Source organism: Crotalus tigris, unplaced genomic scaffold, assembly GCF_016545835.1.
Source record: "Crotalus tigris isolate CLP2741 ecotype Arizona unplaced genomic scaffold, ASM1654583v1 scf7180000019068.10715455, whole genome shotgun sequence".
Taxonomy (NCBI): Eukaryota; Metazoa; Chordata; class Lepidosauria; order Squamata; family Viperidae; genus Crotalus; species Crotalus tigris.
Window position 1 is genome coordinate 4,969,146 of NW_024097358.1, and position 15,386 is coordinate 4,984,531.

Consider the following 15,386-nt stretch of genomic DNA (forward strand, 5'->3'; position numbering starts at 1 on the left):
GCGGTATATAAGTCCTAAGTGCTATTGCTATTCCTAACTAACACTTCCAAGGTCCCTGTCCTTTTCCTCAGAGCTAACAGGTTCAACGTCTTCCCAGATACCCTCTCAAGAACATGCTTGAAGCCTCTCTGAAGGACCAGTACTTGGCTTTTGTAATAATATATAATTATTCTATTGTATTTTCTGGAGACAATATCTGTGAATATTGAAGTGAGACGGATGAAATTGATGACAAATGTTGCCTAAAGACAGAAAAGGAAACCACCTTACAAAGACAGTTCTTTTGTAATCTTGCTTCTTCTGCTCGTCATATAATCAGCAAGAAATGTCAGCGTGACCTCCTTAAGATACAAAGCTAAGTCCAACATTTTACTTGTCCTCTTAACTGTCATAATTACTATCAACTTGGCATATCACTCTTGCAAATACAATTATCATAAAGTGCCACTGTTTAATGTCACTTTTGTCTGCTCTCCAGGTTAACAGTTCTAATACTAAACTATCCTCTATCTCTCTGCAATAAACCCGTTGTTAAATATGAACGGGCTCAAGCTGTCTTTTGCACGCCGTCATCTGCCTATGACGTTGTTGTTAAATTAATCTGGCTTCCCCCTTGACTTTGCTTGCCAGGTCACAAAAGGTGATCACTTGGACACTGAAACCGTCATAAATATGAACCAGTTGCCAAGCACCAAGTTTTAATCAAGTGCCCATGGGGTTGCTGCAATGGTAAGGGTGAAAAATGATGAGTGCAGTTATAACTTCAGTCACTAAACAAAAAATCAGGGACTACCTAGTGGCTGGAGCACAAAGCTCTGGAATCGTATATATGACTAACAATCCTGCATAAAGGATCATTTGGGTCTCAGCCAAGGTGCCCTAAGGCTGACTACCTCTTATCTCGCAGCTTGATATCTCACCAAACCAGCCTGAACTTGTTCTTGTAGCAATAAAATTAGCACGAACAGCAAAGAGGCTTTCAAAGAAATGTAAATATGCTACAGGCACAAAGGGCAGTTTGGCCAGAAACAGAACGGATGTTCCATACAACACTGAAAATTCAAGGCAGCTTCCAACATAGAAAATAAAAAGGTACAATGGACTGAAACAAAAATTACTAAGTGTATAAAAATCAAATCTTAAAAGGTGAATTAAAACAGACAAAAAAATATGTAAAGCTTCCACCAACATCTTCAAACATACATCTTTAAAATCTGAGAAGACATATTTTTTTTTGGAGTTTTCTTCCCTGGAAAGTAAATGAAAATGATTAACAGCCATATTGATGCCAAACAAGGCTACACAGGAAATAATAACACAATATCCCAATTATTGCTGAAAGTTTATTTGATACAAAATGTTTCTCCAAATTATAATAATCTTAGAAAACAAAAATACACAATGTTTCAAAAATAAAGCAGCAAAGAAGATGATCATCAGACTGGATTATTGCTTTTAACAGTACTATGATTAATACTATTAATTAAACTTATTACTAAAGCTGTTAAAGTGAAAATGGACAACTTGATTTTTAAGCTCTTTTAGTAAATTTCAATGTGACCCCTAGCATGTTATTCAGTAGCCAATAGTTAAAGCACCCAACTTTAAGATTATTGTTAAATAGTCCATACAGACACTGTTAATTTGACATTTCAAAATGAGAAACTTGGAACATTTGTCATAATTTGAATCATACTTATTCTACTCGTTATCCCAAAAAAGCAAATGCATGTTCAGTGGACAATATTATATGATTTGTCAATTCTATTCCTTAGAAATGCAATTCAATGAACCTTAGACATTAAAACAAAATTAAATTTGACATTCCTCTACAAATTAAATTTATTGAACTTAATTTGCCAAAGTAGCAAACAATATAATGTAAAAAAATAAACAAAGTCAGTTCAAAAAGTCTATTCATTTCTGGCTGTCTTTCGCTCTTCCAAACACAGCAAAATTAAAACTAAAACTAACCTTTTATCTACAATTTAAAAAACTCGCCTCTTATCAAAAGACATTTTAAAGAAAAGGATCTGTTTTCTGTCCATCACGCAAATATAAGTTTCAGGTTCCCTTGATATATTACAACCGGTGTTAAAATGAGAAGTCTACTTGAATTATTGTTGACTAAAGAATAATTAAAAGGAATACAGAAAATGAAAGATGGGTCATGTTGGGATGGGATAATAAAGCTTAGTATTAATTGTTTCAAGTTTCTTAGATCTGTAAACCTGATGGTCAGTCACCAATTGAATCCCTGCTCTGCACCCCTGGTTGTTTTAAATGTGTCTCATATGATCAGTAAGCCCTTTGACAGAAAGGACTCAGGTAATAATTAAAGGTTCATCAATTATAACTGGAAAAAAAAACACACCACAAAATATCCCAGCCGTGTGCTTCCTGTCCCTTACAAGAAAACGTATACAGAAGACCCCAATGGTGTATCAAGAAAATGTAGGCCATTTTCCATTTCTATATTCTGCTCAACAGTGAATGGAAACTCTTTCATGCCATGGTCCAGGAAAGTCCCTGAACATATTATCTGATACATGGATTAAGGAATTATAGCTATGGTACCTCAATCTACTTTTCCCCTTCATTGCCTACATCTTGGGGCATGGGAGGAAGACAACCTTCATCATGCAGGTGTCACCTCAAATCAGAAGCCCACACAAAATCAAAATTTTAGATTGTTGTGAGACAGCCTACATGTTCAGAGGAAATTCTTGCTTTACGGATCTGCCGTCTCGTATGGGGATGACTTACAAATATGCAACTATTAAGAAAGAACAGAGTGTGCTTTTAAATTGCTTTTTAGACTTGTTCTCATTAGCTTAAATGACATTTCATTTAAATGAAGCCTATTTCTCCTGAGTGAAAACATCATGAAAAACAGTTATTTCAAAAGCTTCCGGTCTTTTCGCTTGAGCTACAAGATCTATGCTACCTAATTATTCCAGCTTTTCCTAACTCGATGGCTTTTAAACATGCGTAGAATACAATTCCCAGAATTCTTAACAATATTCTGTAGCTGCAGTCCTAAGATATTTGGAAGACACCAAATGAGGAAGTTAATGTTATACTGTTGTTCTTATATTACAAGTAAAGTCTTTTTTCCCTTTTTTTTTTCTTATCCACATTCCTCCAAGTATCTTTGGTTTAAAACTATGTTGGTGCTCAAAGTTACTAAACTTCTGTTCATTAGCACTTCCAGGAGATGCTAAAAGTAGGAAATCTTTCAAATCAAAATGCTAGAGCTGAATTTATTTTATTAATATTATGACCGTTGTAAAAGCTTTGCATTAAGGCGTAGGTTGAAATAAAAATTCAAGTGATGGATGTGTTACAGTAATGGCAATAAAAGGTGAGTTAGGGAGAACTAAAAATGAACCTCTGATTTTGAAACTTAGACTTTGTGCTTATGTTTAAAGAGGAAAAATAAGTTTCTGGTTTTTGTGTATTTCTTCCTGTTTTTATCTTAAGTATTTTTTAAAAATAATATTCATGATCTCATGATGGATTAAGTACAGGAACTCCTAATTATAATAATAATGAGTTGATGGGCTCATCCCAGCTGATTTTTTGTCCATCTTACTCATTTTATGACTTCCTAACTCCTCCGTCTTATTATCATACATTATAAATTATTATTATTATTATATGGGTGAGGACCCATTTTGAGGCCACACGCTGTGTATCTTTTTTCTTTCAGCCACTGAAGATAAAGAGATTTGTGACAGTGACTTTGCTATAAAATGGAAAGGGCAGGGCTGACCATTTCAGGTTTTGGGTTCTTTTAGGATTTTATAAGCTTAAAAAGGGGGAATGTTGAGGCTTCAGTGCCACTGTTCTTCTCTTTTGGGGAACAATCATTGGATGCAATGAAATATATATTTTGCTACAGAATACTGGCATCAACCTGGACTTCTGGGAACTGCACTCATGGGATTACATGGTTGCATGAAACTCTTAGTTGCCCATTGTTACTTTCTTGTATTTGCATAGTAACCTATGGCGTTTTCTGCTAGCTGGACCTCTGATAAGACACTTTGGGTCTGCTCCTAAATGCTTCAAATAAAGATTTAGGTGAAAAGCCTGGGGATCCAGGAGGAAATTGGACGATTGATTAGAAATACTATCTATCTCATAGGCCACAAACTTTTGAATTGAAGCAAGGCACAGGTTTATTGAATATGTTTCGGTACCTCAAGAGATAACATGTTCTAGCAATTCTGAGAATATCAATAGTAAACGTTTCACAAAAATATATGTGCAAGTGTAAAAAAAGGTGATTCTTTTCATAATAAAGTGTATGAAATATTCCAGTTTAAAAATTAAACTGTCTCTATTATTTGAGTAGAAAATCATAGTACATTATTTTTGGTGATGCGTTATTGTCCCTCATGGTGTTGGGTGGCTTGTGTGGCATTTTCTTCATTAGAAGCAGAATTCATCACCTGGGTGTAAAAGAAATGGTATGTTAGTGATCAAATCGCTGGATTTGTATTTCTGCTAGGCAATTACAAGGATCATAATATAATAAATATGATGGTATTCAGCCAGAACCAAAGATAAAGAGGTTTGTCTAACTCTAAGTGAATAATCAGAGCCTCTGTTCCGAAGCAACAAAACAAACACTAAAGTTTTACTATCAGTTTACAAATTCATATATTTGGAAAGTGTGAGTAGAACAATTTGCACCTGAAAATTAAAAATGATTGCTTCTTCTTTTAAGGAATCCCTGGAAAATAAACTGAGCGAAAACATTAGATGTTCTCAGCCAGAAACAATTTGTTGTACTTCATACACATAGCACATTTATGGAAATGTTTAAAAAAGCATTAAAAATTATATTATGGTAGAGAAGCTATAATTAAAAACTGCTGGGAGATTCTAAAAACAAATTGATTCATGGGAAGAGGACAAAAATCCATTTCTGCTTAAAGCCAGAAATAAGAAGAAAACTGAAGCATCCATTGGATTATATAATTATAAAACACAATGGTTGGTTTCAGATAACTGCAGGAGTCAAAAAAAGGGGTTAGTTTGGGACACAGCAAAGCGTTTGAATTAATATTTAGTCAATAAATCACGAGTAAGCAAACGTGAACCTGGTCTACATATTCCTAAAGTATCTTCACTCTTACTAAATATATACTCTTACTATCCAACTATGAGAGAAAGAAAGCTGTCATCACTCACAAAATCAGCAGCTGATATCTTAGTGTTGGAGAAAAAACCTGGGGACTTAAAAAACAAAACAAGAAATACGCATAACTCCCCAGGAAGCTAAGAACCAACAAATAGGTAAGTCATTACTTCTCTTGAAGTTAATCAATATTTTCTAAACGCTAATGGGGGAGGGGGGAGGGTTTTTCTGCAATGTATTTTTGCCAAAAAATCTGTGAAGCCAAAGAGGGTGATTTTTTTTAAAAAAAAAAATGCAAGCAGAAAACCAGAGGGATGAACATGCCTCCTTTGCTTCTGTTTTAATGAGTCAAATACTTACCTGTCTGAGTTAATTCCTACGGCTTTCTTAAACAGGGACAGACGGCAAATAAATCTGAATCTGTTGCATGGTAGAGCTGGGATAAATTTTTCACCTTAAACTGGCTCAAGACATGAGGCTTGGGTAGCCTGCAGCTCACCTATTGCAGAAAACTGGGCGTCTAAACCAGAGGTCTCCAAATTTGGCAAGTTTAAGACTAATAAAAGAGAATATTTATAGCTCAGGATTGAAATGAGGGGTCTTTGATGCTCTCTGAGCTCGGTTGTTTTCTTGCAGATGTTTCATTACTCACACTAGGTAATGTCATCAGCGCTGGTGAGGATGTTGATGTTCGTGATGATTAGCTCTGATGATGTTACCTAGTTTGGGTAATGAAACATCTGCAACTGAGCTCAGAGAGCACCAAGCACCCCTAACTTTAAGCCTTGCGGACTTCAACTCCCAGAATTCCCCAGCCAACATGGCTGGCTAAGGCATTCTGGGAGTTGAAGTCCACAAGTTGCCACTTTGCTGACCCCCCCCCCCAATCTAAGCAGATGCTGCTAGAAAAATATAGTTCTACTCATTCAAATGCCCAAACATCTGCCCCTTAACACATCCGACACAAGAAGTCTCTCAAAAATGTGGCTGGAAAAGCAATGAAGGCTCTCTTTGCAAAAATAACATCCCAACCCAGAAAAAGATCCAGGAAAGAAAGAAAATCACGTAACCCCTACACTAAGCTGAAGGACAGGGCAAGCAGACCCAGCCTGACAAATGTGGCACTGATCTCGTTCATGGACAGAACGCTGGTGTCCAATTCTTTCCATGTCAAGAAGCAAACCAGGTGCAGACTGAAAAACCACATGCTGCCAACTCAGGCCAAAAGTAAACATGGGGAGGCGGGAAGTGGACGAGGCAACTGTTAAAACCTTCAAGCTAATTTTTATTTGCTAGCTGGCTCCATCAACTCAAAAACAGAGGCACGCTGTTGCGGAGAGTGGGGTGGAGAGGAAGCCAGCTCAGCAACCTCAGAGTTTGGAATGTGTGAATGCCACAAGTTGTAAAAGCATCCAGTGCAATTTGTGAATGGTAAAAATCAGCCTCCAGGAACCTGTTACAGTCATTATGGCTGACAGGCAAAGACGGGTCTGGAGATATGTCGGGAAATAACACCTGACACTCCAAAGAGGCCAGAGGAAGCTAGCTAGGATTTCGCTATCCTTTTCCACGACCAGCAGAAATAAAAATAAAGACAAAATATACTTATTCCTTCCGTTTATCCCCTGCCTTTCTACCCCAGGTGTACTTAAGGCAGCGTACAAACATGAAAGCTGCAGAATGTATTGTGATGCAGAGCTGAACGGAAGTTTCCAGAGGGAGAGAAAAATATCTGGTGTACCTGCTTCCATTTAAGAACCGAGCCCATAACATTGCAGATTATTTTTGTAACATTTTCAGCATTTATCATCCTGGTTAAGTTAGCCTAAAAGGGCTGGATGGAAAAACACAAGTAGGCAAAACCTGGTGATTATTCAGCTTGAACTGTGCAACAGGTTCCAAAGATCTGAAAGCAGATTTCAGGAAACCCCGCAAAGATTCTATTCAGATTTAGCCACATGCCTCACTAGAAATAGGACCAAAGATAAGGTGACCAACCGTCCTCCTTTAGGGAGGACAGTCCTCCTTTTTTAAGTTCTGTCCTCCCTCGAAAAGTGTCCTCCTTCATGTCCTCCTTTTTGATATTTGAAGACTAATCTGCAGGGCTTTTTTTTCTCTCATAGAAAGCTCAGAACGGCGTTCCAGCACCTTTTTTTGATGTTTTTTTTTCAACTTTTGCATGAGCTGTGCTACTTCGAAAGCCGATAGGAATTGCTGCTGAGCGCGCCAAAACACCCGGCCGGCAAACTTTGCACGTGCAAGTTGTCTGTATTATTATTGCAATGAATAAAATATTTCTTTTATTTACGATATTTTTTTCTTCAATTTATTTGTGTCCTCCTTTTCGTTGTAAAAAAGTTGGTCACCTTACCAAAGAGTAAGCTCCAAATAACATCACGTTGTGCCACTATAATTTAGGACAGTAGTTCTCCACCTGTGGGTCGGGACCCCATTTGGGGTCGAACGACCATTTCACGGGGGTCGCCAAACAACGCAGTCCGCCATTTTTCCCCCCTTTTCCTTAGCTGTGCTACTCCCTTTTATTCTATTGGCTTTTGAAAGCCAATAGAATAGACTCTCTTGAATAGAGTCTAATTCTATTGGCTTTCAAAAGCCAATAGGAATTGTCCAGGCTGTCTCTGCCCTGCTGAGCCCGCCAAAAGTCCCATTCTGCAAACGGTGCTGCACCAGTTCAGTAGTCCTCGACTTACGACCGGTTGGGGGTCGCGGCATTAAAAAGGTTGAGAACCACTGATTTAGGACAATGAGAATGCAACAACGAAAAGGCAGGAGTATATCGGTTCAAGTATCAAGATCAGTGCCGTTTTAAGATCTCCAAAAAGATTTAACAAGGAATTATATTCATCAAATCACCACTTAGTTAATAAACACGTTGGGTGTTTTTGCCAAAATCTGGTTGGCTGGGAAATTTATTCAGAAACGGCATCGCAAGATCGCTCACTACACTTTCCAGCGAAGACTTGTTTACATCTCAAATACAATGAGAACAAAACAACGCAGTTTTCCCCGGAGGGAGCACTCCTTTTAAAAAACTTCTCTGGCAAAACAAGCATTAATTTGAGTGCAGGTAACTTGGAAGTAGAACTGCCTCCAAAGTATGAATCCACTCAGAAAATTTGGATGACAGTTTACCTGACAGTTTATCAATTCTGGTGGTTTTTCCCCTCGTTGGTGCTGAATGTTAATAGCTGGTTGAATCACACAGCCTGAACTTGCAGGAAAGAAAAGTGTGGACTTTTTGCTTTGAAAAAGTGCAAGGTAGATAGGATCACGCCAGATGAAAAGATGTCTTGCCGCTGAGAACTTACCGGCTAGATTAAAGGTCTCATTGAACTGAGCCCTGTTTGAACTGCCTTCCAATTCTCATACGGTGAGTTAGAATTTTCATTCCAGACTAAGTCATGCTGACACAAAGATCCAAAGTTCAAAGCAATTTAAATCCTTGCTTGCTGAGAAAAGCACATGAAACTATCACTATGGCAACTTAAGGACTTCTAAATAATGAAACCTGCAATTCAAGATACGAGTAGTCAGTTGTTAGTTTAGAAGTGGGACCGAAGCAGTAGGGCCGGGGACCTCCGATTGGAAATATGCATTGTGTTGCATTTTCTTTTCCTCTTTAATTTCCCAGGCCCGGCTGAGCCCATATGAGAGACCAGAGAAAGAGGCACAAAGTACATATTGAACTAAGCGACACTGCTTTGGTCCCTACAGCAATGGTTGCTTCCCAAGTTGATAAAGGTTCAGAAGACCACTGTGTAAACATCCAGTTGCACCATCCTCCATTATCAATGAACAGAGCTGTGAGTTCACTAGTTCACAGGAAGCAGGCTAAAAAGAAAATCTCTGATATCCATGGTAATATCAAAAACAGGACCAATCATCAGGTAGCCTTCAAGTCTTTGGTGTCACATCTTATTGCTGAGTAGGTTTGGGTCAAGACAGAACATAATTCTGTCTCTATTTCCTCTTTTTTTCACCGTTTCCCTTTTTTCTTCTCTCCACCCATTCACTACAGCTGGATAGATTTCACATGCCCCAGATATATAAATTATATCCCGGACCTTGGTCAAAATGGACTATGACCCACAAAAGCTTACACTGGAATCAACTTGTCAGTCTTTAACCGGATTGTTTGAAAATAGGAAGAGAAGGATTTCACAGGTCTTAACCGCTATACCTAGGTAATTGACCCACATTAAGGATACACACCGTTGATCAGTTTGAGGATCCCATCCGTGCCCTGTAAGTGGGTGGGGCATGGGAGGAGGTAGAGACCACACAAGGTGGTAAGGAGCTGGAGAAGAAGATGAAAACGGATTGGACAGGATTGAGCAGAGTTTCCGGAAGGCTGCAAATGCAGAGGAAGGCTGGGGAACGGCAAATGAGATGGAGAACCACTGGGCAGAGATTAGGGAGTAGAGTGCTGGCAAAAAAACAGCAACATCTGGAATGGGGAAACTACAGAACAGCCAAGCCAATAGGCAGATAGCACAGAAGCAAAGCAGTCGAGGACATGAAAAGAAGAGGCACAAACCAAAAGGAGAATAGAGTCAGATGCACAGAAAAGCAATGTAGGCAGGCAAAAAATAAAGCAGAGCCCAGCCAGGAAGTGGATGTGGGAGAGGGCTGAGGGAAGGGGGCAGAGGGCATTGCAAACTGGCTCTGACCCTCTCAGACCCATTTTCTGCCCTGTCTCCTTCAAAAGAGATTCTCTTTCAGCAAGGCATTTTGGGAAGATTTACTCTATTTGCTCTTAGATTACGAGAGAGCGGATTAAGTTACCAGGCTAAGAACAGGGAGACTGTGAGCGTTAATCCTCCCATAGGCACAAAACCAGCTGGACGGCTTGGAGCCAGTCATCCTCTCTCGACCCCAAGAGGAAGACAACAGCAAAAATGGCTTCCAAAAATGTTGCCAAGTGAACTGCAGGGACTTTTCCAGGTGGTCCCAAGGAGTCAAGAGTGACTACTTGAAGGCACACATACTACTAGACCAGGGGTTCTCAACCTTGGCAACTTTAAGACTTGTGGACTTCAATTCCCAGAATTCCTCAGCCAGCTTTGCTTTGCTGGCTGAGGAATTCTGGGAGTTGAAGTCCACAAGTCTTAAAGTTGCCAAGGTTGAGAACCCCTGTACTAGACTGATTATCTCCCTTTTTCTCCAGAGCTCAAGGCAGCATGGGTAGCAATCCAGCCTCAACATTATTTTGACAGTCACAACCGTCTTGTGAGGTATGTTGGACTAAAGGGCATGGAGTGGCTCAACATCGGGCAGAGAATGATCACAACCAAGAGCGACCTTGTCCCTGAATTCGCCAATCTAGGGGATGACTAGGAGATGACTCTTCCTATATTACTTCTCAGGTTTCTAAATTTCTTTTAAGAGCTGTAACTATTAGAGAAGAAGGTTGTAATTCCCTTTAGCCAAGGCTTCTGGTGTTAACTGTTTGTGATTGTATTTTTCTTGTGGTTTTCTTTTGTTGCACTTGCATTTTGGTCTGTGGCTGTAAAATAAAAATTATTATTAACTCGCCAATCCTAACCCAACAGATATGGTCCCTCTGGATCTCACAAGCTGCGCCCTCTGTATAAAGAAGAAGAACAAGCAGCTTCTACTCACAGGTACCTGGATAGTCTCTCCTTACCTGGTAGCTGTTACCATTCCAGAATTTTTTCATCTCCTTGCGGTACAAAGCAATCAGGACACAAGGGATGAGTGTGCAGGGCACTAAATAGAGAAGAGCTGGCTGAGCCTTCCTCATCAATACTAGACACACGAAGGTGAGCACCATGCCGACACCATAAGCTGCAGAACAAGGCAAACGTTAAAAAAAAATGTCACTGAATGTCGCAGATTTTTCGACTCCTTGGTTTAGGATAGGCGTGGTAATTTATTTTTATTTATTAAATTTGTATGTTGATCCAACTCACCATCAGGCGGTTCTAGACGGCTTACACAACAAGCCAAAATGGCAACATTAAAACATTAAAATAATGAGTATAATGAGTATTCATCAGGCACAAACAACCAGACCCACGTATATAAGGTTTGAGCCGACTACTTTATTGTTTTCTGCCTCTTATACAGGAATCTCGCCAGACTGACAGCTTTCATATGGAAACTACTAGATAAGGCCCTAAGCTGGGGGTCTTCAAACTTGGCCGTTTTATGACTTGTGGACTTCAACTCCCAGAATTCCTCAGCCAGGCACACGTGCCTGGCTGAGGAATTCTGGGAGTTGAAGTCCACAAGTCATAAAACAGCCAAGTTTGAAGATCCCTGCTTTAAGCATTCAGAGAGGGCCAGACCCAGCTCTCTTGTGTTTACATAGAGAGTCCAGGTGTATTCTGCACTTCAGCCCTCCCATCCGGGATGTGGCTCTCCAACATCATTAAAACTAACAAAGATAGCTAGGAAAGAGCAACATACAGCAGGGTAGAGGTGAAATAATCTCTTAATCCACTAAACACCTACAACAGGGAACGCCTCCATCAGGCCAATCGGCAGAGCCAGGTTTTAAGGCTTCTCCTAAAAGGCCAAGAGTGTAGGATCGGATCTCCCTTCTGGGGCATTCCCAACACTGTTTTTCAAAATAATTATTGGGATAGATTACCTATGGTGCAGAAAATGAAATACACAGAGGAAGAGCTGGTTTGCACATCAAATCTGTTGCAGTACGCAACCAGGAGACCTTAAAAAAAGAAAGAAACAAAGACAGGTCAGAGAGATTTTGTCGGGAAGAAAACAAAGTCATCAAAACAACAGGACTACAGGCGGTAATCATTATTATTGTTATCATCATCATCATCATCATCATTGCACAGTCAGCCAGATGTTCAGACTGGATTTGGCATTTTACCTACCCATCGAGTCCTTACCAAGGACCTGGGATAGGCAGACGTGGATGGTATTACAGATATTGTCGTAGGATGGAAGCAGTTCCTAGTAAGGCCGCCTTTTGCAATTGACTAATGGCGAATTTGTCAATGCCAATGGTGTTCAAGTGGTGCTCCAGTTGTTTTTGGGATTGCACCCAAGGTGCCTATTACTATTGGTACTACCCTTGCTTGCTTTTGCCACAGTCTTTCTATTTCTATTTGTAGGTCTTTGTATTTTGTTACCTTCTCCAGTTCTTTCTCGTCTATTCTGCTGTCTCCAGGCACTGCCACGTCCACCATCCAGACTTTTTTGTCTTTCTTATCGACAATTGTTAAGTCCGGGATGTTATGTTGCAGGTGCTTGTCGGTTTGAATTCTGAAGTCCCAGAGCAGTTTAATTTTATCATTTTCTATGACTTTCTCTATTTTATGATCCCACCAGTTTTTGCTTACAGGCAAGTGATATTTCTTGCAGATCTTCCAATGCACCATTGTTGCTACTTTGTCATGCCGCTGCTTGTAGTCAGTCTGTGCGATCTTCTTGCAGCAGCTTACCAGGTGGTCCACTGTTTCTTCAGCTTCTTTGCATAGGCGGCACTTACTGTCTGTTGCTGTCTTCTCAATTTTGACTTTATATGATGATGATGATGATGATGATGATGATGATTTAAATAGACCTAAAATGTCCCACACGGTCATTATATGAAGAATTCTTTCGCTGTGTTGCCCCAAGCACCATGTTAGGATGGTGAAGAAGACACCACAACTGAAAGAGACGCTTACCTGGAATAACAACATCACCAAATCCAAGTAATGAAAATGGTCTCATACACAACACTGCTGGCGATAAGTCCAACCTGGGCACCTTGAAAACCACTGGCAACTGAAAGACAGTTGTTTTTAACACCTCTGGAGACCAATCCAAAGGAATTTTTCACAAACAATAACATCTTATCAGAATCATTTACTCATCTAGTTCACATAGAACATGTTATGGAGGACCTACATTCAGAAAACAGTAACCAAGATGCAGAGTGTGAAAAGGATAATCAAACACAAATGCCACAGAGGAAACATCTTATATAGCAGACAAGACATCACTGACAAATGATTAATAAAATGCACCCCAGGACACGATAGAAAAGATTTTTAGCTTGATCAAAATTGATTGGGCAACACTTAGATCCAAATCCTGAAGAAATTAACATGGAGAGAACAGAGAATCGAGGTGTTTTTTTTCCCCTGCCCCAAAGAATATTGTTGTGTTTTGTTTTTTTTCAAAGGAGGCCATTGAAAATCAATGGAATGTATCTTAAACACAATCCTTACTTTCTCATGAGGAGCTGACTGTTCAGCAGAGGCTTCCATCAAGTTTCCATCATTCTAGGATCAAACCCAAGTCAACAAGCATTTAATACTTGGAAAAAAAAAGATTTTTAAAAATGGCTACATTTTGTAAGCAGTTTATATTGGAATATTAAGGGCAATATCCAAGCACACTTTACATGGGAGGAGGAAAAGGACCAGTCCTGCATTCATTTTCTCTCTCCCCAAAAGTTTAAGACAATGTTTCTCAACCTTGGCAACTTAAAGATGTTCTCCAGCCAGAAATTCTGGAAGTTGAAGTCCGCACATTTTCAAGTTGCCAAGCTGAGCAACGTTGGTTTAAGAGGTCTCTAAGATGATTTTAGCCAGGATTGCCTATTTATGAAAAACAAGTGCAATACTATAATATAACCCAACCTGTCAAAACAGAAGCGACTGGTTTTTCAAAAGATAATGTGCCTACCTTTTCACTGCTTTCAAGCGGTCCGAGTGCCACTTCAACCATGATACTTTCTCCACTCTGAAAATTTGAAAAAGAATATGGATGCTGAATCATTCATTCTGGAAATACTTAAATATTAGGCATTTAAAACTCAATGCATTTTTTTTTAGTAGATGTTTGGCCAGGACACTCCCTGGCAAAGTCATATAAAACGGAATGAATTAGGAACCAGGATTGTTCATAATCCAATAAAGATTAACGTGAGATGATGACATTAAAAAAAGCAAAATCAGAACAAACTTGATAACACAGTTGGGTTCTATATGATTTATAGGAAATGCTAGCTGCAAGTATATTTCATGAATTTCTTAGAAACGAGCATCAAACCAGGCTGATTTAATGCAATTTCCATCAGGACAGGACACTTAAAACACATAAACAAAACACCAAAACGGACATGAAGCCTAAACACATTTCAAAATAAAATAAGCAGAAGATAAATATAGTAGATATGCAAATGTTTATACAATAAATAAATAATGGACTTTTAGTCTCTGTGTTTTGAGAATTGGACTACTAGACCTGAAATACATTGTTTGGAATATTTAAAAGTCCTGGAATTAAGAGTCTGGGATATTATGTAGTTCCCTTTATCTAGACCTTATTCTAATTTAATGGCATCACAGTGCCACACAAAGGCAACTGGTGGCATTGAACAACAGCCAATATTCTACAGGTAGTCCTTGACTTAAGACCTCAATTGGAACCAACATTTCTGTTGCTGAGCAGAGATTGTTAAGCGAGTCACGCACAATTTTACGACCTTTTCCCCCCATGGTTGTTAAAAGAGTTCTTAAGTAAATCATGTGGTCCTTAACCAAATCTCAGGTTTGCCCATTGACTTTGCTTGCCAGATGTTGGCTGGAAAGATCACAAATGGTGATCACAAGATCCTGGAATGCTGCAATCCTGATAAATATATCCCAGTTGTCAAAATGATTTGATGATGTGATTGTGGAGATGTTGTGATGGTTGTGAGGACCTGTTGTAAGTCAGTTTTTTTCAGTGTTGTTATAACTCCAAACGGTCGTTAAACAAATAATTTTAAGTCTTCCTATTCTACACCAGGTATGGGTCAGATTAAATCAAAATGTTGGACTTGTACACTTAAAACGTTCGCTGAACTGGAGTATATTTTTCATTAAAACACTACATCAAAAATTGAATCCCCTCTGCATGAGGAAAATAATCGTTATAAAATCTGCATACTTACTTTTGTAATGTAAGGTGTGATGAAGACAAAAAATACATCATATAAAAGAAGGAGACCTAGAAGAATCACACATGACTAGAGAACAAAGAACAGATGTTTATTTAAAAAAACAAACAAAATGTACTGCAAAAGCCTTTCAAACTTAAAGACATCCATTCCACATTTGAGATTCGTTTTCTTTTCTACGGTCTTTCTAGTAGTGGCCATAAACATTGCATAAATACAAATTCTTTGGCCACAGAATAAACAGACTAGTTTTCCTGGGCATTCAGTAAAGATTATCTTGTCCAAAGT

The 15,386-nt window shown here is 39.0% G+C and overlaps 1 protein-coding gene across 4 annotated transcripts in view; it reads right to left on the reverse strand.

Annotated features, from left to right (window-relative positions):
• Positions 1–1,323: 1,323 nt before the first annotated feature.
• The window catches only part of SPPL2A (signal peptide peptidase like 2A), a 30,329-nt gene continuing 16,266 nt past the window's right edge, over positions 1,324–15,386 (reverse strand). For 3 of the 4 annotated variants that reach the window (XM_039358947.1, XM_039358946.1, XM_039358948.1), the window contains exons 10-16: positions 15,093–15,167; positions 13,841–13,897; positions 13,381–13,434; positions 12,835–12,934; positions 11,787–11,864; positions 10,818–10,978; positions 1,324–4,457 (exon numbers count right to left, since the gene is read on the reverse strand). In XM_039358947.1, coding sequence (XP_039214881.1) covers positions 4,392–4,457; positions 10,818–10,978; positions 11,787–11,864; positions 12,835–12,934; positions 13,381–13,434; positions 13,841–13,897; positions 15,093–15,167 — 591 coding nt within the window. In that variant the 3' untranslated portion in view covers positions 1,324–4,391. The remainder of the gene's footprint in view (positions 4,458–10,817; positions 10,979–11,786; positions 11,865–12,834; positions 12,935–13,380; positions 13,435–13,840; positions 13,898–15,092; positions 15,168–15,386) is intronic. The other variant, XM_039358949.1, reaches the window with a different exon arrangement.